Source organism: Capricornis sumatraensis, chromosome 18 (genome assembly GCF_032405125.1).
Source record: "Capricornis sumatraensis isolate serow.1 chromosome 18, serow.2, whole genome shotgun sequence".
Lineage (NCBI taxonomy): Eukaryota > Metazoa > Chordata > Mammalia > Artiodactyla > Bovidae > Capricornis > Capricornis sumatraensis.
The window spans coordinates 16,129,562-16,155,591 of NC_091086.1; the positions used below are offsets into that span (position 1 = coordinate 16,129,562).

The following is a 26,030-nucleotide window of genomic DNA, read 5'->3' on the forward strand; positions in this document are numbered from 1 at the left end:
GAAATAGAGGAAAACAACAGAATGGCACAGACTAGAGATTTCTTTAAGAAAATTAGAGATACCAAGGGAACATTTCATGCAAAGATGGGCACAATAAAGGACAGAAACAGTATGGACCTAACAGAAACAGAAGATATTAAGAAGAGGTGGCAAAAACACCGCAGAACTATACAAAAAAGATCTTCACAACCCAGATAATCATGATGGTGTGATTACTCACCTAGAGCCAGACATCCTGGAATGTGAAGTCAAGTGGGCCTTAGGAAGCATCACTATGAACAAAGCTAGTGGAGGTGATGGCATTCCATTTGAGCTATTTCAAATCCTGAAAGATGATGCTGTGAAAGTGCTGCACTCAATATGCCAGCAAATTTGGAAAACTCAGCAGTGACCACAGGACTGGAAAAGGTCAGTTTTCACTCCAATCCCAAAGAAAGGCAATGTCAAAGAATATTCAAACTACCGCACGATTGCACTCATCTCACATGCTAGCAAAGTAATTCTCAAAATTCTCCAAGCCAGGCTTCAATAGTATGTGAACTTCCAGATGTTCAAGCTGGATTTAGAAAAGGCAGAGGAACCAGAGATCAAATTGCCAACATCCATTGGACCATCAAAAAAAACGAGAGTTCCAGAAAAACATCTGCTTTATTGACTATGCCAAAGCCTTTGACTGTGTGCATCACAACAAACTGTGGGAAATTCTTAAAGAGATGGGACTACAAGACCACCTTACCTGCCTCCTGAGAAATCTGTATGCAGGTCAAGGACCAACGGTTAGAACCCGACATGGAACAACAGACTGGTTCCAAATCGGGAAAGGAGTACATCAAGGCTGTATATTGCCAGCCTGCTTATTTAACTTATATGCAGAGTACATCATGAGAAACACTGGGCTGGATGAAGCACAAGCTGGAATCAAGATTGCCGGGAGAAATATCAATAACCTCTGATATGCAGATATCACCACCCTTATGACAGAAAGCAAAGAAGAACTAAAGAGCCTCTTGGTGAAAGTGAAAGAGGAGAGTGAAGTTGGCTTAAAACTAAACATTCAAAAAACTAAGATCATGGCATTCAGTCCCATCACTTCATGGCAAATAGATGGGGAAACAGTGGAAACAGTGAGAGACTTTATTTTTGGGGGCTCCAAAATCACTGCAGATGGTGACTGCAGCCATGAAATTAAAAGACACTTGCTCCTTGGAAGAAAAGTTATGACCAACACAGACAGCATATTCAAAAGCAGAGAAATTACTTTGCCGACAAAGGTCTGTCTAGTCAAAGCTATGGTTTTTCCCATAGTCATGTATGGATGTGAGAGTTGGACTATAAAGAAAGCTGAGCACAGAAGAATTGATGCTTTAGAACTGTGGTGTTGGAGAAGATTCTTGAGAGTCCCTTGGACTGCAAGGACATCCAACCAGTCTATCCTAAAGGAAATCAGTCCTGAATATTTTTTGGAAGGACTGATGGTCGAAGCTGAAACTCCAATACTTTGGCCATCTAATTTCGAAGAACTGACTCATTTGAAAAGACTCTGATGCTGGGAAAAATTGAAGGTGGGAGGAGAAGGGGACGACAGAGAATGAGATGGTTGGATGGCATCACTGATTCAATGGACATGAGTTTGAGTCAGCTCTGGGCGTTGGTGATGGACAGCCTGGCATGCTGCAGTCCATGGAGTCACAAAGAGTCAGACATGACTGAGTTGGACACAACTGAGCTGACTGAACTCGGCTTCCTAGGCGGCCGTAGTGGTAAAGAATCCACCTGCCAATGCAGGAGACATAAGAGACGTGGGTTCAATCCCTGGGTCTGGAAGATCCCTTGGAGGAGGGCATGGCAACCCACTACAGTATTCTTGCCAGGAGAATGCCTTGGACAGAGGAGCCTGGAGGGCTACAGTCCATAGGGTCACAAAAGAGTCGGACATGACTGAAGCATCTTAAAATGTTCGTCCCCTCCTCAGCTTATGCTTATGTAGAGAAAAGGGCTGTACTTGTTTCCCACAGAAGGGAGTGATCTACCTGGTTTTAGAAATTGAAATTCAGTTTGCATAGAAATGCTGTCATAAATTATGAATAGGTTATTTGAATTGTGTGTTTTGGCTCTGTGTCAGATTGTTAGAGCATGCAGAGACCTTAAATGTCACCCAGCCAACTCCTTCACTTAAAACTACAGGGTCTGGTCTGTTCACTCCTGACCTGGTGTACAGCTGCACACCTAATGCAATGCCATCAGTGCCGTTGGATTTTATTCATCCTTCTTGACAGATGCAGGAATGTAACTGACAATTTAGAACATCGTTTCTGTGAAAAATGTGTTCTAAGTTCCAAGCATCTAATCATTTATAGTTGCTATTTTAAAAAATATCTTTATTCCCTTTTGAGGCAATCTTTGGGAGCTTCTATTATTATTGCATCATTGCTTAAGCTTTAGACCTCAAACTTCCACGTATTATTCTAGTGAAGTCTGACTAGACTCCCTGCTGAAGACAAGGGAGGTGCTGGTTTGGGTATAAACACACACAGGTGTGTTTGTATTTGTTTTAGTTGGGAAATGGATAGAGAATACCAGCAGCGTCCTAACAGTGTGTGTGATCAGCTCCCATGCCTTCTTGTTGTGTTTGGTTATGGTCTGCTGTGACCTTTAGGTGGCTGTCTGCCATTCATTCCTTTTTAATTTTTTAAAACAGCTTTATTTAGATTTAGTTCACATTCATCTAACGTGGCCAATTTAATGCTTACTTAGTTTTTTTGTTACATACACAGGGTTGTGCAGCAGCTCTCACCACAGTCAATTTAGGAGATTTTCATCACCTGAAAAAACGCCATACCTCATTAGCAGTCATGCCCCATTTCCCCCCAGGTTTTCCTGCCCCTCTACCCTCTTGATCTAGGCAACCAAGACACCTCTGTCTCTATAGATTTCCCTATTGCAGACATTGCATATGATGGAATTATGTAACATGTAGTCTTTTGTGACAGACTTCTTTTTCCTTAGCATAATATTTTCAAGGTTCATCCATGTAGCATGTATCAGTACTTCCTTTATTGCTGAATAATATTCCTTTCATAAGAATATACCACATTTGTTTATCCATTCATAAATTGATGGATATTTGCATCTTTCCTTTTTGGCTATTATGAATAATGTTGTGTACAATTTTTTGTGTGGATCCGTGATTTCATTTCTCTTAGGTATATATGTAGAAGTGGAGTTGTTGGGTTACCTAGTAACTCCATGGTAACATTTTGCAGAACGGCCAAACTTTTCCAGTGTGGCTGCACCATTTCACATTCATACCAGCAATGTATGAGCCAGATTTCTCTACATCCTTATCAACAGCTGTTATCATCTGCCTTTTTGATCATAACCATCCTAAGTGGATGTGTAGTTGTATTTCAGTATATTTTGCATTTTCTTAATGGGAAGTGATATGAAACATCTTTCCATATACTTATTGGCCATGTATTTATGTGTGTGCTATTTATATGTGTGTGTATGTTTTAGAAATGTTTGTTCAGATCCTTTGCCCATTTTTCTGTTGCGTTGTCTTTTCAAATTTTAAGTTGTAAGAGTTTTTTTTTTTTTTTTCCCTTGTTGGTTGTTCAGTCACTCAGTCGTGTCCAACTGTTTGTGACCCCATGGACTGCAGCATACCAGGCCTACCTGTCCTTCACCATCTCCTGGAGCTTGCTCAAACTCATGTCCATCGAGTCAGTGATGCCATCCAACTATCTCATCCTCTGTCATCCCCTTCTCTTCCTGCCTTCAATCTTTCCCAGCATCGGGGTCTTTTCCAGTGAGCCAGTTCTTCACATTAGGTGGCCAAAGTATTGGAGCTTTAGCATCAGTCCTTCCAATGAATATTCAGGACTGATCTCCTTTTGGATTGACTGGTTGGATCTTCTTACAGTCCAGAGGACTCTCAAGGGTATTCTCTAACACCACACTTCAAAAGTGTCAATTCTTCAGTGTTCAGCCTTCTTTATGATCCAACTCTCACATCCATACATGACTACTAGACAAACCATAGCCTTGTCTAGGTGGATCTTTGTCAGCAAAGTAATGTCTCTGCTTTTGAATATGCTTTCCTTCCAAGGAGCAAGTGTCTTTTAATTTCACGCTGCAGTTGCCATCTGCAGTGACTTTGGAGCCCAAGAAAACTAAGTCTGTCACTGTTTCCACTGTTTCCCCACCTGTTTGCCATGAAGTGATGGGACTGGATGCCATGATCTTCTCTTTTTGAATGTTGAGTTTTAACCAAGTTTTTTCACTCTCCTGTTTCACTTTTACCAAGAGGCTCTTTAGTTCCTCTTCACTTTCTGCCATAAGGGTGGTGTCATCTGCATATATGAGGTTATTGATATCTCCCAGCAGTCTTGATTCCATCTTGTGCTTCATCCAGTCTGGCATTTTGCATGATGTACTTTGCACAAAAGTTAATAAGCAGAGTGATAATATTCAGCCTTGATGTACCTCTTTCCTTATTTGGAACCAGTCCTTTGTTCCATGTCCATTTCTAACTGTTGCTTCTTGACCTGCATACAGGTTTCTGAGTAACCTGAGATTCTGAGTAAAAGTCTCTAATCAGATAAATGATGTGCAGCTATTTCCCTCCTGTTCTGAGTTATCCTTTCACTTTGTTGATGGTGTCTTTGAAGGATAATAAGTTTCATTTTCAGTTGTCATTCCTTCTTTCTCATTTCTTCCTTGAGCTCTTGTGTACTGAGCAGTGTCGCGTGCCGGTCGTTGGACAGGCGTCATCTCGTGGGTCACCCCAGATTTGGCTTGTTAGACTCCTCTTATTTACCCACTGGGTGCTCAGTACTGTTGGCTGTATGTGAGATAAGGGTAAATGTGCTGATCCAGCTCAGATGGAAATTTTTTTAGGACTACCTAATGATAAACAGTCATTTAATGAGTTAAGCAACCATTCAGCAAGTATTTGGGGTTCGAAGAAGGAATCTTAAAGCTTATCTGGGCTCTTCGTCAGTGGAAACAAATGGCTCCTAGGTCTAAAGTATTAGGAACAGAATTAGCAGCAGTTTTACTAATAATGTTAGAAATTTGAACAGGTTTTCTGCCTTTTCTTCCTGTGAGAGGTTGAATGCATGGTGTCGTGAACTGAATTGTAAACCTGTGCAATATTGGTTACAGTTTCATAACAGATCTTTAATAGTCTAGTAAATGGAAAATGTGGCAAAGATACAGTTAATAAAAACAGATGTATAAACTGAACATGTATTGAAACCATGCCTGTTGAGGTACTTGTTTTTTTCCTCAGGTAAAAGACACCTACTTTCTGCAGCATATGTGGACAGCCGCAAATGGGAAGCGAGAGAAAAAGAAGATTGTCACCTGGGTAGGTACTCACCGTGCTGTTATATATGTCATTTCCAATCACTCCATGTTTGGTACTGTATATTCATGAGATAATTGAGAAATGCTTTTATAATAATCCAATCAAATAAGCCTATTTTAAGTCTTAAGAATTAGACTTGTTTCACATGTGGCAGAATTATTTTTTCTTTCTTGCAAATTTCTTTCATTTTTGCCGTGACAGTCTCTCTGGATTATGTAAACATTAGTTTGTCTTGTTTTCTGTTCATTTTTATCACATAGTTAGTTACCATGCATCCTGACTTTATTTCATCTGCAGAATCAGTCTTTATCATGATGGTTGAAAAATGATGATTTTCCAAATTCATTAATACCTCCACATTTACTAATTAGTACTCAGTATTTACTGTAAACAAGAAGCCTCCCTTTTCTCCCACTTCTTGCTCTTTCTCTGTTTAATACCAATATGATCTTGTAGATTGCTTTTTTTCTTTTAATGATTCATTACCATCCTTACCATTATTTTGTTGGTCAGATTCTCCCGAATTCTCTCACATTTGGCTAATAGAATCCCTTTCAAGCTGACTCCCAGTGTTCCATCTTGTACCTTTCCTGCTGTAACCCTGAAACCAGTCTCAACTAACCCATAAACAATGGGTTTGAATGGGGGTGAAGGGCACCCACCCTCAGCACAGAAATCCTCATATACCTTCTAGTTGGTCCTCCCTATAAGTGGTTTCTTCCAAGCCAAGTTTCTATCTACGGATTCAACCAACTGTGGATCATGCGTGTAATCCTATAGTTAGTACACGTTTAGTGAAAGAAATTTATGTGTAAGTGAACCTGCACAGTTCAAACCTGTTTTGTTCAAGGGCCAACTAAATTTCTCCAAAGAGCACTGGTTCCTTTTACTAGGGAATGCTATTGGAAACCAAGGTCTATGCACTAGGCATCCCCTTGCTACTGTGGAATTTTTGCTGCTTTGCCTATTTAGTGGACAGAGCTAGGAGAAATACGTATACATACACACGTAAACATACATATGTTCTTGTATATATATCTATATGAACTTACATGTACATATTTTACAAATGATGAGTTCATTCAGAAACCTCAGTTCATCTTTCTTCTTTGGCTTCCTGTCGTCTGTGTTTGTATCTTCCTTCTATACTGAACACACTGGCTCCCAGCAGGGCCAGTGTTTTAGTGTGGCTGTCACTCTTGGTACTGCTTGTTATCATTTCTGACTTCTACCCAGTGGAAAGTGAAAGTTGCTCAGTCATGTCTGACTCTTTGCGACCCCATGTACTATACAGTCTATGGAATTCTCCAGTCCAGAATACTGGAGTGGTTAGCTGTTCCCTTCTCCAGGGGATCTTCCCAACCCAGGGATCGAACCCAGGTCTTCCCCGTTGCAGGCAGATTCTTTACCGCTGATCCACCAGGGAAGCCCCTTAAGTACCAATAATGCCCTACAGTCATTTTGACAGTCAAAAAAGAAAAAATACCAGTATGTATTCTGAAATGTCCTGAGGGCCTTTTGGTACTCCTTTTGGGAACCACTGTTCTAATGATGAAAGCAACATGGGCTCAGTTAATTATATTGCAAAGCTTATTCTGATGTGCCATATATGAATTATATGAAAAGTGCTATGGAAGTACAGAAATGAAGATGAAGAATTTCATAAAAGCTATTATTAACACTTTCCTAGGTATGAAGGGAAAATTAAGAAACAGCCATTATATTTGGTGCTTTGGTATGGATCAGCTCTGTTATTCAGAGACAAACCTAGGAAATATTGTCATGGATTCTTGAGTGAGCAGATGCTCTTTGCCAAAGAATAAGCATAACAGTCTCCAGTGAATATATATCCCACGGAGGTAACTGTCTCCTCTCTGTTAAGATTAATGTACTTAGAAAAGCAGTACATACCAGCCACCATTTACTGAATACTATCCTGCCAGTAATCCTTTCTGTACATCCCAAGGCCCTATCAAGTCAGAAGTGATTTTTTCCTCATCCTGTATGTTACAGCACTTTGTACCTTGTGTGACGTGGTCAAGACTGTGCACTTGAAGCGAAAATGTCTGGGTGTTTTTCCCATCTCTGCCATCTTTCAGAACCTATGTCTCTTAACTGGGTTCCTGTACCTGTCAATTAGAGATGATGATAATGCCTGCCCCAGATCATACTCTGACATATAGTAGCTGCTGCAGAAATATGTGCAAGGAATAATTTGGGATGTGAAGTGAGATGAGGTTTTGAAACTCAAACTGCTTGGAAGAAAAGAGGCTAAGACAATATTTTCTTCCTACTGTGTAACAGAATATTCTTAAAACTTGCATTCATAGCTTTTCTCTAGTTGCGGCGGGGGGTGGGGGGGGAGCAGGCGGCACTCTGGTTGGCGGAGCAGGTGCGCAGGCTTCTCATCGTGATGGCTCTTGCTACAGAGCCTGGGCACGAGGGCGCACAGGCTTTAGTAGTCGCGGGGTAGGTGGGACTCCAGGGCTCCAGAGCACAGGCTCAGTAGTTGTGGCGCAGGGGCATAGTTGCTCCGCAGCATGTGGGGTCTTCCCGGATCTGGGATTGAACCCGTGTGTCCTGCACTGGGCAGGCGGGATTTTTCACCACTGAGCCACCAGGGAAGCTTCCAAATTCTGTATTTGACCCTTCTGGCTGGGATATGGCCCTGAGAATCAGGCGGTACACCTGGGACTGCATTCCCATGATCGGACAGTAGGTGGCAGTGTGGCTCCTCCGGAGACGCCAGAAGCCAGTGGAGCCGGGTGTTCGGGCATTGCCCTTTGGGAAGCGTTTCTTTTAGGACGTGCGCGTAGGGCTGCCTTCGGCATGTGGAGCGCTCTGATTGGGCGCTGTATTCTGGTGCGGGCTCGCTGATTGGGGGAAGGTTCAGGGGGCGATATGAGGCTTTTACTCCGCGCGTCCCCATTGGAGGGCATGGAGTGGGGTGCAGTGGATCGCGCTGCCGGGAGCGAAGATGCGTGGGTGTGGGTGTGGGGCTTTGGCTTCCCTCATCTTAAGTGAATTTGCTTCCACGAATACTGGTGGAGAAGACCTGGATTCTCTCGAATCGCTGTGCAGCTGCGGTGCCTCTGTTCAGTCTCATTAATGGTTTTGTGTTAGAGCTTTGGGTGAGGGATGGTGGGAATCTGTCCAGCTTCCCATCTGAGAGTAATTTATTATTGCGGAGGTCTAGATTCAAACCAGGAGTGCAGTATACCTATACTGTAGTCTGGAGGCGGGCAGGCCATGAGTGCACGGGTCCTCTGACACCAGAGTCGGAAGGCACCTTTTCTTCACTGCAGTGTGTGTGCCCGGCTTTGTGCTAAGCACTTCACAGGCACTATTCCATGTTACGTTCTCAACAGCCGGCTGAGGCAGCTGCTATTCCCTTAGAGTTGAGGAAAACGAGACCAGATCCTAACATTTGCTTAGGGCTATACATTCTGGAGAAGAGTAGGCAACCAACTCCAGTAGTCTTGCCTGGAGAAACCCATGGACAGAGGAGCCTGGCAAGTTACAGTCCATAGGCTCTAACAGAGTCGGACGTGACTTAAGTGACTTAGTACGCACACGTATACTATTCTTTTATTTTTCTGCTCAGAAATAGATTTCTTAGTGATTGCTGTAGTATTTGCAACTCTGCCTTACTGTCTTCTCTTGCACTGAAGCAGTGGCCCTCTTTTAAAAAATATTTTTTGATTGTAGTATAATATATATTGAAAAGCGCACAAATTGTAATGATGAATTATCACAAAGTGAACAAACGTGTGTAAAAGAACATTCCTACCGCTCCAGAAGCCCTTATTGTGGCTCCCATTCCCCTCTTCAAACCATTATTCTGACTTCTAATGAATGCCATTGGTTATTATTACTTTTAAAAATGTTTTGATAGAAAGTGTAAAACATACAAAGGTAGAGTGAATGGTATAAGGAATCACCTTTACCCATCACTTCTATTCAGCAGTTACCAGCGCATGGCCAGTCTTTACTTCATCTCTGCATCTGCTTATTCCCCCATTCTGATCTTGGATGATTTTGAGACAGATCTCAGACAATATATCATTTTACCCATAAATATTTCAGTACATACCTCTAAAAGATAAGGATATTTTTAATACTGTTATAGCACCTATAGTATTAATAATCATTTAAATATGAAATATCAACTCAGTGTTCAAGTTTCCTTAATACCGATACATTTTTTAATGATTATGCATATAAGGTCCAGGCAATGCCGCTGGTTATGTTTCTCCCCTTGTCTTACCTCTTTTTAAATCTTTTAATGGAAACATGCAGAGGTAGAGAGAATAGTATATAATGAACCCCCATGGTCTGTCACCCAGAATCAATGGTTATCAATTCCCTACCAGTCTTGTTTCATGAAGCTCCTACCACCTCACCAGATTACTTTTTCATAGATTCTTGTTATCTGATCATTTTATACTTATTTTGATATAAAAATAGGTAGGATTTAAAAATATATATATATAACTATACTATCATACTATTACTAAAAATTAGTAATTCCTTAACATTATTAAATATTTGCTCAATGTTCACATTTCCTCAAATGTCTTATACACTTATGTTTATAGTTTGTTGAAATGGATTTCAGATAAGGTCGGTACATTGCAATATGTTGACATGATTTTGATCTATAGGTTTCTCTTCGTTTATTTCTTGAAGAAAATGGGTCTTTTGTAGTTTCCCACATTCTAGATTTGCCGTTTTCATCGTTATGGTAGTATTTAATATGTTCCTTTAGCATCCTTATAAAACTGGCAGTTGAGAGAAAAGCTTGATCAGATTTTTTGTATTTTTGTTTTTTCTTTTGACATGAGTACTTCATAAGAAGTGTCATTTACTGTTATCAGGAGACACACAGCATTTGGTCGTCATGTTAATGTTAAAGGCCATTTGTGAACGTTGCTTAGATCCATTATTTCATTAGAAGCTGCAGAACGTTGCTATTTTATTTCTGTAATTTCGTCCTCATTTATTACCCAGAAAATTTTTGTTAAAGAATTTCTTTTCATCAGCAGTTTAGTTATCCTGAGTTATAGCTTGTATGGAAGAGGCAGCTTTGAAAATAATGAATTGACCACTTATCATCCTCCAAAGGTCATCAGTGAGGGTTTTAATTTTTTTTTTTAATAGCATGAATTCATGGACTTATGTATTCCAGGCATTTTAATCCATTGCAGTTGATATTTTTTATTGAAAGAGCCTTAGGCCCTGGGAGTTCTTGAACTTTGCAACTCAGATCAGAAAATTTCCATTTTAGACTGCTTCTGTACTTTGTCTCTGAAATTTCTTCGTTAGCTGTGCAGATCTCCTGGGGAGGTACAGAGTGAAAGTTAGCAGTATCAGCCAGGTAGCAGCTGTTGAATTACAGACTGGGGCTTGCAGTGCATAGGATTCAGGAGAAAATCATGCTGGGGAACTGGGTGGTAGAAGGGCAGGTCTCCTGGGGGAAGTCCCTGGGTTCCATGAGTTTGTTTGTTCACCCTGCCAGGGGCAAGGGCCTAGGTGACTTGAAGTGAATTGGTTCTTGAGCCCTACTGAATTAAATATTTTGTTTCTGATTTTTTTAAGGGATACCTTTTAGTTTTAGTTACTGCCTTTTTGTTTCTGGGTTGTTGTGTCTTTTTTGGCAGGAAGGTGGGGGAGCGAAATTCAGGCTGGAACCAAGCACTGTGACCTTCTCTCACGTTATCTAGACACTTCTCTCATTTGCTGAGGTTTAGTTTTTCTGTGTCATTTCAGCTGTGGAGCTTTTTGGCTTGTTGCCTTAGTTTTTCAAATCCTGCTTTTGGAGCTTGATGGAGATTTTCTGAGGCCTGCTTTCCTGTTCACATATCTGTGACATATATTCATTCACTAGATTTCATAATGACTGTCATTGACAGTTCTAGAGGTGGGTCTGGCCTGTGTACATCATCTTCCCTTAGTCTTAATATATATGTGTACAAAGCTTGTCTTCACATTTTTTCCTTTATTGTTTTACAGCCTCTGGTGACAGACAAATAGAAGAAAATCAAAATATTTATATTCAGAATGGTTCCTAGGTTAATTTTTCAAAATTCCTTCTATTATTTCCATACATGGTATGGGTCATCTATCCCTATTTTTCTTTTTAAATGTGGGAGACAAAAACAGAGTTTCAGCCTGTGTTTTCCAGATCACTTCTTTTAGGAAATAAAATAATGACTTGTACCTAGTTCTTTAAGAATTACATAAATTAGATAAGGTATGCAGATGGTCCTACATCCAGAAGGAGCTTAACATTGACTGAATGGTTAACATTGATGTACAGTTACACAGAAATCATGAAAAACTGAAACCATCTAATAATTTCTCACCTAAATCTCTCAGAGTTCAGTAGAGGATCCATCGTTCCTTCAGAGACCTTCCTCATCACAACTTTGACCCAGAGACTACCCTGCTTGATAAGAGGCTTCTTTCCTAGCACATTGCTACTATAGATTTTGTGATCATTAAAAAGATTATCATTTTCTTTCTCAGAATTTTATATAATTTGAAGCTGTGTTACTTTGATGTATACCAGGTTAAAATTATCTTCCTGGAAAAATGGACTTTTGATCGTTATGTAATGACCATCTAACCTGAAAAAGGAAAGCTTTTTACTTTAAATCTGTTATGTCTGATATTAATATAGCTGCACCAGGTTTCTTTTTGGCTACTTTTTTGCCTAGTACATTTTTCATACAGATATTTTTAACTCTTCATGTGTTCATATGATTTATATAGCTGGATTATGTATTTTTAAAGCTGATCTGACAATTGTCATGTTTGTAACTGGAAAGTTTAGTCCATTTACATTGTCATTTTATGATCAGAGGTTTATTTGGATTTATTTCTGCCATATTTTGTGATTTGTCCCATCTTTGTTCTTTTTTTTCCTATCTTCTTTTCAGCTGGTTGTGGAATTTTTGTTTTTTGCATTCTCCCCTCCAAAAATTATATCCTCTGTTTCTACTCTTTCAGAATGGTAGACTTTACCATTCTAACTCTGCATCTTTCAGACGATTGCTTCGTAACTTCCAGCAGACATGTTTACCGTAAATTCTAGGGTTAATCACACTCTGCTGTCCTTCAGTCCCGTCACATGGTCCCCAACAATATGTTACTAACATTAAAGTTTTGTCCTTTAAAACAGGTAAACACATAAGACATTATTATTTTAAACAATTTCCCCCAGACCAAATCAATTTTATTTACCTACCATTCTTTCTAGCATCTCAAGTCTTTTTTTAAAGGATCATTTTCTGTCTTCCAAAAACATGTCTTCTAAAAAGCACAACTTGTAAAAATCTTCTTTAGTGATATTTGTTGCTAATAAATTCAGTTTTTGTTTTAAAATGTCTTCATTTTTCCATTAAACTTAAAAGATAGTTTTGTTAGATACGTAATTCTCTTTTGATTGTATTTACTCCCAGCATGTTATTCTACTGTTTTCTCTTGTTTCTAGTGAGGAAACGCCTGTTGGTGTAGTTGCTTTTCTTTACCTTCTGGCTACTTTTACGGAGAAGGCAATAGCACCCTGCTCCAGTACTCTTGCCTGGAGAATTCCATGGACAGAGGGGCCTGGTAGGCTGCAGTCCACGGGGTCGCGAAGAGTCGGACACGACTGAGCGACTTCACTTTCGCTTTTCACTTTCATGCATTGGAGAAGGAAATGGCACCCCACTCCAGTGTTCTTGCGTGGCGAATCCCAGGGACAGGGGAGCCTGGTGGGCTGCTGTCTGTGGGGGTCACACAGAGTCGGACACGACTGAAGTGACTTAGCGGCAGCAGCAGGCTACTTTTAAAGTCTTCTTATTCTTCAGTTTAAGTGTAATGTATCATGGTGTGGATTTAATTTTACTTAATTGACTTGAGATTATTTTTGTTTCCTGAATCTGAGAATAGATGATTTCTATCAGTTCTAAAAAACACTTAGCTATTAGCTCATCATGTATCAACTCTCCCCATTCTCTTTATTAACAATGTCTTCTGGAAATTGAAGTTAATATATTTTAGACCTTACTGTTCTATTTTCTGGGCTTCCCTGGTAGCCCAGCTTAAAGAATCTGCTTGCAATGCAGGAGACCCCAGTTCGATTTCTAGGTCAGGAAGATCCCTTGGAGAAAGGATAGGCTACCCACTTCAGTATTCATGGGCTTCCCTGGTGCTCATATGGTAAAGAAGCTGCCTGTAATGTAGGAGACCTGGGTTGGGAAGATCCCCTGGAGGAGGGCATGGCAACCCACTCCAGTATTCTTGCCTGGAGAATCCCCATGGACAGCGGAGCCTGGCGGGCTGCAGTCCGTGGGGTCACAAATCAGACACAACTGAGTGACTGTAAGCACAGCACATTCTATTTTCTATATCTCTTAATGCCCTTTTTATACTTTTTGTTTTTATTAATCTCTGCTGCAGTCTTCTGTCTTGTAATTCCTTTTAGATCTTTCAGGTTGGTAATTCTCACCTTACTTGTATCTAATCTCCTCTTTAACTTACTGAATTTCTTTTTTACAACTTTGTCAACATATTATTTACATAGACTATACCACACATACTCAAAGTGTGCATTTTGACCAGCTTTGACATATGTGTGTGTGTGTCTGTCCATGAGCTCATCACTGTTGAAGATGAGCAGCATGCCTGTCGCCCAGCCCCACATTCTCTCCTCCTCCTCTGTAGCCCTTTCCTGCTCTTCCTGCCCACCTTCCCAGGAAACCGCTGGGATTGTTTGTTATCATAGATTAGTATGTATTTTCTATAATTTTATGTAGTAAAATCAACTCTTTAAACCACCTAAACCGCAGTTCTCAAGTTGGTGTCTCTCCTGTGGCATGGGAAGTGTGGATTAGGGCCTGAGAGGTGTGAGGGCTGACTGCGTGGCCTAGAATCCTCAGGGGACGGCATCCTCGCTCTTTCCCTTTGCAGGGTCCGTTACTTTCCAGTTCACCTTCTCTGCAGGTGTAACCCTAGGCAGCCCAGGCTTTACCCAGTGATCTGTGAAACAGCTTCCCACCTTACAAAGGCCTTGGTTCTGTCCCGTGCCCTGAAAGTCACTGAAACCACAGCTCTGTGTCACTGGGGCCTGCAGGTGCTCTCAGATGACTGCTACCCTCAGTAGTCCCTTAAACACACAAGGTTTGTGCTTCCGTCTTGCCTTTAGCCTCTGATGATTAGATCTATCTTCTTGAAAGCTCAGTTATATATTTGACAGCTTTTTCTAACATTTTATTTAGATGTTTTATTTTTATAGTAGGGAGAATTTTTTAAAGCTGTTCAGTCCACCTTATTGCTAAGATGGAATTCAGTTTAATACCATCTTCAAACTTAGCAGCAACATCTGAGACTTGTCTTGTGTTCCCTCCATGGTAGTTCTCAAACTAACTTACTCAAGTGCTTGCCAGGCTACCTCACAATCTCCTGGGGCTTTGTTTAAAAATTTGGGTTTTCATGGTCTCACCTCAAATCTATGGAATTAGAGTCACCTTCTGGGTGTGAAGCCTAGGAATCTGACATTTTAAAGTCTTAAAGCCTCTCAGGGTTTCAAATCCTTAACCAGGATTATACTTCGAATAGTGTGGGGGTCCTCAATAAAATCCTTTATGTCCTTAGACTATCAGTGAGTTTTTTTCTTCAAAAAAAAAGAACAGTTTTATACTAACATAAATTTCATTTTCTGGACATATTTCCACATTGTCTATACAGCTAGCTTTAAGCTTTGTTAAATGAAGGATTCAAATTTCAGACCCATTTTCCTTTAGAGTCTTTGTTGACCTCAACTGTCCACTGCAATGTGTATTCTTGAGGAGCTGAGTGACAGGCAAGAAGGCATCTTCTTTGGCACATCCCTTTGAATAAAACCTGGGCATCTGCTGGCCCCTCGCTGAACTGTGGCGTGTGGCTGTGACTGTCGCGCCCGCAGTCCAGAAGCCTGTGGCGCTGCCCCGCTGCAGGCCGCAGCTGCCCGGCTTCTGTGACCATCCCTGCTCCGTGCGGTTTTCTGCTCCATCCATCACACACTGCTATCATGAGAGGTGATTGGTGCATATTATATTTAGCAGTAAACCTTTCTCTGACTTACAGCATGCAGATATTATTCATCAGGTGCTGGCTCTACAGCTGTTGCCTTTTTTGAGGCCCCAGTTGATTTCACTTGACTGAAGATATCTTGGTGTAAAAGATTAAAGTGGAATCCTGACTCTACACTATAGAAGCCATCTCAGTCCAAGTGTTCAGCTGCATACTGTGCATTATATGAAACCCACGAAGAAATGGAGGTCATTTTAATTCGGCCAGTAGATCCAAATCTTGCATTTTTTTGGTTAAAATTTAAATTTTGAGTAAAGAGAGTTTATTCTTTATATTGTCTATCATCTCAACATAAGAGCCTTGATTATGAAGAGATCATAGAGGTTTGGTGTCTTGGGTATGCTGCTTAATGTCATTCTGTGAAGAGTTAGATTTAACAATATTAATTTGCCTTAGTGTGAAGAGGTTTTAGAGACTTCTTTGTATGTGTGTATTTGTGTTTTGAAATTTTTAAATCACGTGGTATCAACTCCTTTAAGATAGTCATAAGAAAAATTAGTAACTTTACATCATATCAGGTTTTAGTGGTTTTGCAGAGTTCCTTTCCCCTAATAGCTAGAGTCATTGAGAGCATTACCCCAGGGAAAGAAAAGAGAAAAATATTGGTTAAGTGCACAGCAGTAGGTCTTCAACAAATTCTTAGCAAGTGATTCCCTGTTGCCTTTTTGCTTAATGTTAATTTCTTTCACCAGGGAGGAAAAAAAATACTTGGAACTCCAAGTTTGAGAGTTGACTCGTCAACAGCATAGGTTTGAACTGTGCGGGTTCCCTTACACGTGGATTGTTTTTAGTACAGCTTTACACGATGCAGCTGGGTGAATCCTCAGATGCAGAGAGCCAGCGGTGGGCCTTGAGCATCTGCACGTTTTGGTACCTGCAGTGGGAACTGAAACCAGTCCATGAGGGCACCAAGGGATAACTACTTCTTTTTTCTTCCTCTCTTTCTTTCCTCCCTTTCTTACTGCCTTGCTTTATTCCTTTTATTTACTTAGAGATATTGAGTGCCTTTTATAGAACTCTTGCAGGAACTGAGAATATGTCAGTGAATTGTAAGTCCTAGCCTTCATGGTTTTTACTTCTAAGTATAAAAGAAAAAAACAAAACAAAAACAACAACAGCAAACATAGACCAGTGTGTGGGGGTGTTTGTAGATCATGGAAGACATTCTGGATTTTATTTTATTATTCTGTTTTAGTATTCATTTGTTTGGCTGTGACAGGCACTTGGAATCTTTTTGGTTGCCGCATGTGGGATCTTTAGTTGCAGCTTGTAAACTCTTAGTTGCAGCACGTGGGATCTATTTCCCTGACCAGGGATTGAACCCAGGCTGCCTCCACCGGCAGCGTGGACTCTTAGCCTCTGGACCACCAGGGAAGCCCCTCTGGATTTTATTCCAAGTGTGATAGGAAACTGTTGGCTGGCTGAGACAAGAAAATAACAGGATCTGACTTATTTCTTTTAAGAGGCTCAGTCAGACTGCCGTGTGGAGATGAGGTTGTAGCTGTGCGGACAGTGGTTAAGGTGACTGGTCAGGAGGTGAGAGGTTAGCTGCGGAAATGGAGAAACTCATAACTTTCCCATCTGACACTTATATGGTTTGCTGGTACGTGGTTACAGAGTATGAAAAAAAAAGGAATCAGCAGTGATGTCTTAGTTTTTGGCCTGAGTAAGCCAGTTAACATGCGGCCATTTACTGAGATGGGAAAGGCTTGGAGGAAAGCAGGTTTGGAGTGGAAGGTTGGAGAATTAAGAAGACAAGCAATGTTAAGACACCACATGGAAATGTCAGCTATGCAGTTGGAAGTGAAAGTCTGGAGTTACAGGCAGAAGTCAGGGTAGGCATATACGTGTGCAGTCAGTGGTCGGTGGATGATGATTGAAGTATGGGGAGGGAGAGAATGAGATACCCAGGGAGCGAGCAGATGGTGTAGAGTCTGCTCCTCAGGGCACGTCAGCATCAAGAAGTCAAGAGGAGGAGATCCTGTAAAGGAACCCAAGGAAGAGAAAGAGAATGTATCATGAAGGATAGAATGGTCAACTGTTGTTAGAGAAAGGTCAGGGAAGATGAGAATTAACCACTGGATTTAACAAAGTGGAGGTGGACTTTGGTGTCAGTAGAGTGAGGAAACCAAAGTCTGATTTGAGTGGGTTCAAGAGAGGATGGAACTAGGGAAGTGGTGACAGTTATATTGGGGAAGACTCCTTGGCAGCAGAGCAGAGAAGTAGCTGGAGAGAGACGGGAGGAGGTCACAGAGAATTTTTGCCGTTTTTGGTTTTTGTTTGTTTAATGAACTACATCCTTTGTTTCAGTCGGTCAGTCAGTTCAGTCGCTTAGTCATGTCCGACTATTTGCGACCCCATGAATCGCAGCACACCAAGCCTCCCTGTCCATCACCAACTCCCGGAGTTCACTCAGACTCACGTCCATCGAGTCAGTGATGCCATCCAGCCATCTCATCCTCGGTCGTCCCCTTCTCCTCCTGCCCCCAATCCCTCCCAGCATCAGAGTCTTTTCCAATGAGTCAGCTCCTCGCATGAGGTGGCCAAAGTACTGGAGTTTCAGCTTTAGCATCATTCCTTCCAAAGAAATCTCAGGGTTGATCTCCTTCAGAATGGACTGGTTGGATCTCCTTGCAGTCCAAGGGACTCTCAAGAGTCTTCTCCAACACCACAGTTCAAAAGCATCATTCTTTGGCGCTCAGCCTTCTTCACAGTCCAACTCTCACATCCATACATGACCACAGGAAAAACCATAGCCTTGACTAGACGGACCTTTGTTGGCAAAGTAATGTCTCTGCTTTCGAATATGCTATCTAGTTTGGTCATAACTTTTCCAAAGAGTAAGTGTCTTTTAATTTCATGGCTGCAGTCACCAAAGTGGAGGCAGAGTCTATAGACACAGACTCTGGTAGCCTGGTAGGCCTGATAGCATAGGGTTCCCATGACTGCTTCTGTTTATACTTCGGGAAATAAGACACAAACCGTGAGCTGAGGGTGAGAGGAGGAAGGGAAGGAGCGCACACACTGTTAAGTTCTAGAAGCTGCGAGAAGGCATGAGATAATTATTTTGGAGAGTATGTTGCCTGTTATTCTAGACCTTTTTGGACTCTGGGATAACAGTGTGATCTCAGGAATACCGAGTATGTGTATGGATGTGCTGGTGAAAGGAACCAGAATAGGAATAGCTGAGGCTGAAAATCACTCATTGTAGCCAGAGTGTCTTGCCATCTGATTTGTCCAGGGGGTGTGTAAAAGTCATTTCATAAATTCCAGCTGAAAACATTTTTGAACAGCTAATATCAGTTTATTTCTCTGGTTCAAAATGCAGAAGGAACAAATGTGTAAGCATTGAAGAATCTCCTTTTCTTGGCCACCTCCGTCTAATTCCTTTCCCTGGAGTCTGTCAATAATAACACTTTCTTGTGTCTTCTTCCAGAGATATTCTACAGGTCCATTTTGAAAAAGCTAAATCTATGCTAGGGTTTTTAAAGCAATCCTTTCTCCAATCAAGTAAATACTTTAAAAAAAATTATACTAATATTTCTCTATTCTCTTTAATTTACTAAGAATAATTTTTAAAAAGAGCATCCCTTTTAATACTGACTTCATAATGTTGACAGCCATCTGGCAGGAGCTGCGTCTGTTAGATTTTTCTTTAGAAATATGTATAGTTAACAAGGTTCTTTTTGCTTCTTTGTCTTCACAGCTGATCTAGCATCTTTGATGGATAAAACGTATGAGAGAAAGCTGCCTGTTAGTTCTTTAACAATATCACGGGTAAGAAAACTTACTTATATTTTCAAGGAAGGAGAAAGAAAGCAAGAAAGACTATTTATATAGATGAGGCTGTGTAAATAAAGACCATCTTTTATAGGAAATACTTTTCCAGAGTATTATATGTTTTTATAATTACTAATAGATATTTTATGATGAAGTAGTAAATTTCTTTGACAGGAACAAAAGGTAATAAATTTACCAGACTCTGATATCAGTGATCAGTGTTGTTTATCTAACTTAATTTTTCCAGGATATGATATGATACCATCATTTTTTTCAAAGTTGATAAACTTTTCAAAGTGGTAGTATTCTCTTGTTAATATGGGAAGTAAATTTGGTAATTGAGAAAGTCTGTAAAAGACTTTAATTTTAGGCTGCTACAGAGCATTAGATGGGAGAATGATCTTAGACTAGGAATCAAGAATAGAAATTGATCCATTGACCATTACTGACGAGCTTCTATGCCAGCTGTTGTACTGGTTTCTTAACATTATCCCACTATTCTCATAGCAGCCATATAAGATAAGCATTGTTATCTCCATTTTGCATGTAAGGCTCAGAATGATGACTTTCCCAATTTTACATGGTTCATAGGTGGAAAAATTGGGCTTTAAACCCAGATCTCTGTGGCATCAGAGTTCTCGTCTGTTGCCTCCCAGAAATAGACCTGATCTTGTCTTCATGAATTTCCTTTGTGACATTGGGCAACTGGGCCCTCTCTCAATTTGCTCATTCAGTATGGAGACAGTAGTATCTTCCTCACAAGGCTTATGTGATGCTAAACTGAGATCTAAGTTGTGAAAACTATTTCTAGAAATTAATGACACCATAAAATTGAAAAGATTGTTAAATCCATGAGAGGAAAAAGAAAGAAACCATCATCCCTTTAATCTCAGTGCTTTTTTCTGCTCCTTGATACTTTCCTTTTAGTGGGCAAACTGTTTAGCTTGATCATAAAGACCACTGGTTCATCCCTTGTATGATGGATAAAATCTCTGTAGCCATAATGCCTGCTGTTTGTTTAGGCTGCACTTCAGAGTGTGAAGAGCATTCATGTAAGAGCTTTCACATACATTTTCTCGTTGGAGCTTCACACTCTTCAGTGCAGGAGCCTTTATTCTGTGTATGCAGACGAGCAGCTAAGTTCCAGAGAGACTCTGTCATCTGTTTATGCCACACAGCATGCAGTCAGGAGAGCTAGTTTTCAATCTCGGGTCCTGTGTTTGAACCATATTTTATCTGCCCCTTAATAAGATTTCTAAATCAAATCTATTAAGTCCTCCAAAGAGGACTCAGAAGTCTCCCCTCTTTACTCTCCCCTCCATCCTCCTGAAGTCTTAACTTTATTCACTACATCCATTATTTCCTACTTCATCCTTTTTGCCTCTGAGTCTTTAGAGTAGAATTCATCCCCAGGCTTCCCTCGTGGCTCAGGCAGTATAGCGTCTGCTTGCCATGCAGGAGACCTGGGTTCGATCCCTGGGCTGGGAAGATCCCCTGGAGAAGGAAATGGCACCCCACTCCAGTACTCTTGCCTGGAAAACCCCAAGGATGGAGGAGCCCGGTAGGCTATAGTCCATGGGGTCGCGAAGAGTCGGACACGACTGAGCGACTTCACTTCACTTCACTTCACCCCCAGAAGAGTCTTTTCTGTTTCTCAGATTTAGAGTTAAGGAGCACGCTGGGGTATTTTGTGGGTCAAAAGGAGACTTGGTTGGTAGACAGTAACAAGTTGACTGGTCTGTAGCAGAACCAAATCAGATAGGAAAAATGGGTATAAGCCCAAGTTCTCTAAATTTAGATTTTCCTCTTTTGGGTCATGTTTTTTCAGCCATTAGAGTCTTCATCTTCTGAACTATTGTGTTTCCATGTATTTGGAGCTTGAAAACAGAAAGTATCAGGATTTAAAGATAAAATACAGTGACTAATTATAGAGTAAGAGGAGCCCTTTCTTGTTCGGAGCGGGGTTTGTGTTTAGTTTTCACAGTTTTTCTAACCAAGGGTGTTCTACATACAGAAAAAGAGAGGCCACTGTAGATTCTTTGCTGGTAGTAGGATAAAGTGGTATGAAGGGTGGAGCCACACTACCTGAACCCTGTCCTAATAAAACGACTGGTTTATCTTTAAGGTCAGTATGTGACTTAGGCGCAATGTATGACATAATTTGTATTCAACCAAAGGTTTCTTTTTCCATCTTTCAGTTTGTGGACAACATTTCATCTCGAGAAGAGATAGACCATGCAGAGTATTACCTTTACAAGTAAGTTTTTCATTTCATTTGACTGTATATTCTCATTTCACATCCCTTTTTAATAATGAAAGTTCATAAGTACTGTATATAATTTTCAGTATCTTGCTTTTAAAGTTTGTGCTTTGGCGATCTTTCCATATCAGTATGCAGAGAGCCTCGTCATTTTTTTTTTTTTTATAACTGCATCATATTCCATACTGTGAATATGTCACATTATTTATTTTTGGCTGTGCTTGGTCTTCACTGCTGTGTGTAGCCTTTCTTTAGTTGTGGTGAGTGAGGGCTGCTCTTTATTCTGGTATGCAGGCTTCTTGCTGTGATGACTTCTCTTGTTGTGGAGCACGGGCTCTAGGCATGCGGGCTCCAGTAATTGCAGCACGCGGGCTCCGAAGCTGTGGCTTGTGGGCCCTAGAGTGTGCAGGCTCCGCTGGTTGTGGTGCACGGGCTTTGTTGCTCTGAGGCATGTGGAATTTTCCTGGACAGAATTGAACTCGTAACCTCTACACTGGAGCTGGCTTCTTATCCACCGTACCACCAGGGAAGTCCTGAGTATGCTATTTAAACCAGTTTCCTACTGTAGGGCCTTTGTGTTGTTTTTACTTTTTGTATGATGTACAACACAGCCATTAATAATTCTTACGTAAGTAATTTTGCACACAGTTCTCATAGTATGTATATTTAATATATATATGTAGATGTAATGATACATATACATTGACATACATACATATTTAGTTTAAATAACTTTTGCCAAAGCTTGCCCAGTAGAGGTATTTTCATACTACCGAATTTTTGTTACTGATAGGAGAAAAAAATATGTCTATCTCTTCTCTCCCTTTTTTATTTAGCTGGAAATATACTTTTCAAGCCCCATTCAGCACTGATTTTCTTTGTTTTTTTTTTTAATTTTAAACTTTATTTTATATTGGGCTATAGCTGATTAACAGTGTTGTGATAGTTTCAGGTGAACAGCAGAGGGACTCAGCCGTACATATACATTTATCCATTCTACCCCAAACCCCCTTCCCATCCGGGCTGCCACATAGCACTGAGCAGCGTTCCATGAGCTGTACAGTTTATCCTTGTTGGGTATCCATTCTAACTATAGCAGTGTGTACGTGTCCATCCCAAACTCCCTAACTATCCCTTACCTCTGGCAGCCATAAGTTCATTTTCTAAGTCTGTAAGTCTCCTTTTGTTTTGTAGCTAAGGTCGTTTGTATCGTTTCTTTTTAGATTCCACATGTAAGAAATTCAGGTGGTATTTCTCCTTCTCTGTCTGACTGACTGCACTCAGTATGACAGCCTCTTGTCCGTCCACGTTGCTGCACGTGGCATTCTTTCACTCTTTTTAATGGCTGAGTAACATTCCATTGTGTATATGTACCACGTCGTCATTATCCATTCCTCTGTTGGTGGACGTTTAGGTGGCTTCCATGTCTTCTGTTGTAAACAGCACTGCAGTGAACATTGGGGTGTATGTTTCTTTTTGGATCATGTTTTCCTCCAGATATATGCCAGGAGTGGGACTGCAGAGTCATGTGGTAGCTCAGTTTTAGTTTTTTAAGGAGCCTCCATTCTGCTCCCCATGGTGGCTATACCAATGTACATTTCCACCCGCAGTGTAGGAGGGCTCTCTTCTCTTCACACCCTCTCCAGCATTTCTTATTTGTGGATTTTTTGATGATGGCCATTCTGGCTGGTGTAAGGTAGTTTTGATTTTGCATTTCTCTAATAATTAGCAGTGTTGAGCATCTTTCCGTGTATCTCTTGGCCTTATGTGTGTCTTCTTTGGAGAAATGTCTGTTTAGGTCTTCTGCCCATTTTTTGATTAGGTTGTTTTGATGCTGTTATGCATCATGAGCTCTTTGTAAATTTTGGAGACTAATCCCTTGTCAGTCATATCATTTGCAAATATTTTCTCCCAATCTGTGGGTTGTCTTTCTGTTTTGTTTATTGTTTCCTTTGCTATACAAAAGCTTTTGAGTTTAAGATTTGTATGGTGACACAAAAGATGCTGAATAGCCAGGCAATCTTGAGAAGGAAAAATGCAGCTGGAGGAATCAGGCTCTTGGCTTCAGACTATACTACAAAGCTACAGTCATCAAAACAGTATGGTACTGGCACAAAAATAAAAATATAGATCAATGGAACAGGGTAGAAAACCCAGAAATAAACCCATGCACCTATGGTCAATTAATCTATGACAAAGGAGGCCAGACTACTCAATGTTGGAAAGATGATCTCTTCAATAAATGGTGCTGGGAAAACTGGACAGCTGCATGTTAAAAATGAAACTTTTTAAAGATTTTTTTAAAGATTATTCTTTAATACCATACACAAAAATAAGCTCAAAATACATGAAAGGCCTAAATATGAGACTGGACACTATAAAACTCCTAGAGGAAAACATAGGCAGAACAGTCTCTAACATCACATTTTTTTTTTCAATCCATCTCTTAGAATAATGGAAATAAAAACAAAAATAAATGGGACCTATTTAAGCACTGTTTTCAACTAACACTATTCCAAAACTTCTACATTGCTGCGTTTGCTTCATTCTTTCTCACAACTGGGAACAAGTCCACTGAACCTCAGATATACTCACCCCTGTGTACAATCTATACCACTGAAAACTGGAATAACCTAAAGCTCATTATGTAAAAGATTGATCAGATCAGTTCAGTTCAGTCGCTCAGCCGTATCCGACTCTTTGCGACCCCATGAATCGCAGCATGCCAGGCCTCCCTGTCCATCACCATCTCCCAGAGTTCACTCAGACTCACGTCCATCGAGTCCGTGATGCAAATAAATTATGATTCATTCTTGTAGTTGATTTTTCATCTATCAAATAACTGTCGAAGTGATACCTTACAACTGACTTTTCATGTGATTCCTTATTGTGATTTTAAAGGCCTGATTTATGATTTGCTCCAATTCCTAGGCAGCAAGAAAAGATTCGGACTGAAATTTAAAATGTTTCCAGTAAGCGTTGCATTAGAAGTTCCATTTGATCTTAACACTGTTTTGATCAAGAGAGTTTTCAGTTATTTCCATCTGAGTATATTTTTTAAAGCCTTCTTTAGATTAGTGAAAATGTTTCCAGTTTTTTCATATGTGATATTGCTAAGTAGCAATGAGACTTCTTTTTGTTTTCTTTCTGAATTGGGTAGATTCTACCATCATTTTGGTGTTTTCTATTTAAATATAAATCTCAAGTAGATGAGATTCCTGCTGCTGCTGCTGCCAAGTCGCTTCAGTCGTGTCCGACTCTGTGCAACCCCAGAGACGGCACCCCACCAGGCTCCCCCGTCCCTGGGATTCTCCAGGCAAGAACACTGGAGTGGGTTGCCATTTCCTTCTCCAAGATGAGATTCCTAACCTTAAAAAAAATATTTTAAATCTCAGATTGCCTTTCAGTGTCCTAAGTTTAAATTCTAGGCCCTGAAACCATGATTGCAAGTGCCCTCCGACCCCTCCTGGGCTTCCCTGGTGGCTCTGATAGTAAATCTGCCCACCTTGCAGTAGACCTGGGTTTGATCCCAGGGTCAGAAAGATCCCCTGGAGAAGTAAATGGCAACCCACTCCAATGTTCTTGCCTGGAGAATTCCATGGACAGAGGAACCTGGTGGCCTAAAGTCCATGGGATTACAAAGAGACATGACCGAGTGACTAACACTTTTTTCCTACCCTTCATTAAGATAAACACAAGTGACTTCCTTGGTGAGCGCAAGGAATCTCCTTCCTTTAGTGGATCTTTGACACTGTAGGGCTCCTTTGGTAGTTGATTTTGCCTGTGGTGAAAGGTGCATTTGGGCTAGCATCTTTGTTTGCTTTGTTGATGGGAAAATGCAGAAAATAATTCCAATTTATAAATAGGAACCATTTTAGAATTCCATTCAGGACATAGTGCCATGGTCTTAGAAGAAATATGTCCCAAGTTTACCTCTACCTCTGAAGCATAGAACTCATTTCAGCGTGTAGTTACTGAGCACCCATCGTGTGCCCAGAATTTATCCAAAGTTCTAGGCATGTAGTGATGAATAAGTTAGACACTGTTCTTGTCTTCATAATTAAAGTGTAACTGAGAAATTTCAGTCCTCCCGAAAGGCCTTCTGTGATTAATTCTTCATATCATGTTCAGTTTTGTGAAACCTGGAGTCTTATTGAAAGTCACAAAATCTCTATTTCCTATTTTTAGTTAGGTCATGTAGGATACTCTTGTTCCTGTCCATCTTAAATCGAAGCTATTGTTTAATTTGACATTCCATCCTTTGCTTAATCAAAACTAGTGTTCTTACCATGACTTAATCACTCTTTTATTTCTGTTCTTTCTCTATTTTACTCTGCTTTTTTTTTTTTTAAAGAAACATCCTTGTGACTTGATGATATTGTTGTCTGTGTGTGAGACTTGGTACAGCACCATAAAGCTGCATCAGCTTTAGATGATGGAGGTTGGCCAGTGTTCGTTCATCAGCTAAGCATCATCTGCTTTCCAGCCTTAGAGGATATAAAA

General features: G+C 40.5%; 1 protein-coding gene across 2 annotated transcripts in view; it reads left to right on the forward strand.

Annotated features, from left to right (window-relative positions):
• The window catches only part of MRPS27 (mitochondrial ribosomal protein S27), a 102,690-nt gene that overhangs the window by 5,249 nt on the left and 71,411 nt on the right, over positions 1-26,030 (forward strand). For both annotated transcript variants that reach the window (XM_068990567.1, XM_068990568.1), the window contains exons 2-4: positions 5,294-5,371; positions 19,194-19,264; positions 21,466-21,524. In XM_068990567.1, the coding sequence (XP_068846668.1) occupies positions 5,294-5,371; positions 19,194-19,264; positions 21,466-21,524 (208 nt within the window). The remainder of the gene's footprint in view (positions 1-5,293; positions 5,372-19,193; positions 19,265-21,465; positions 21,525-26,030) is intronic.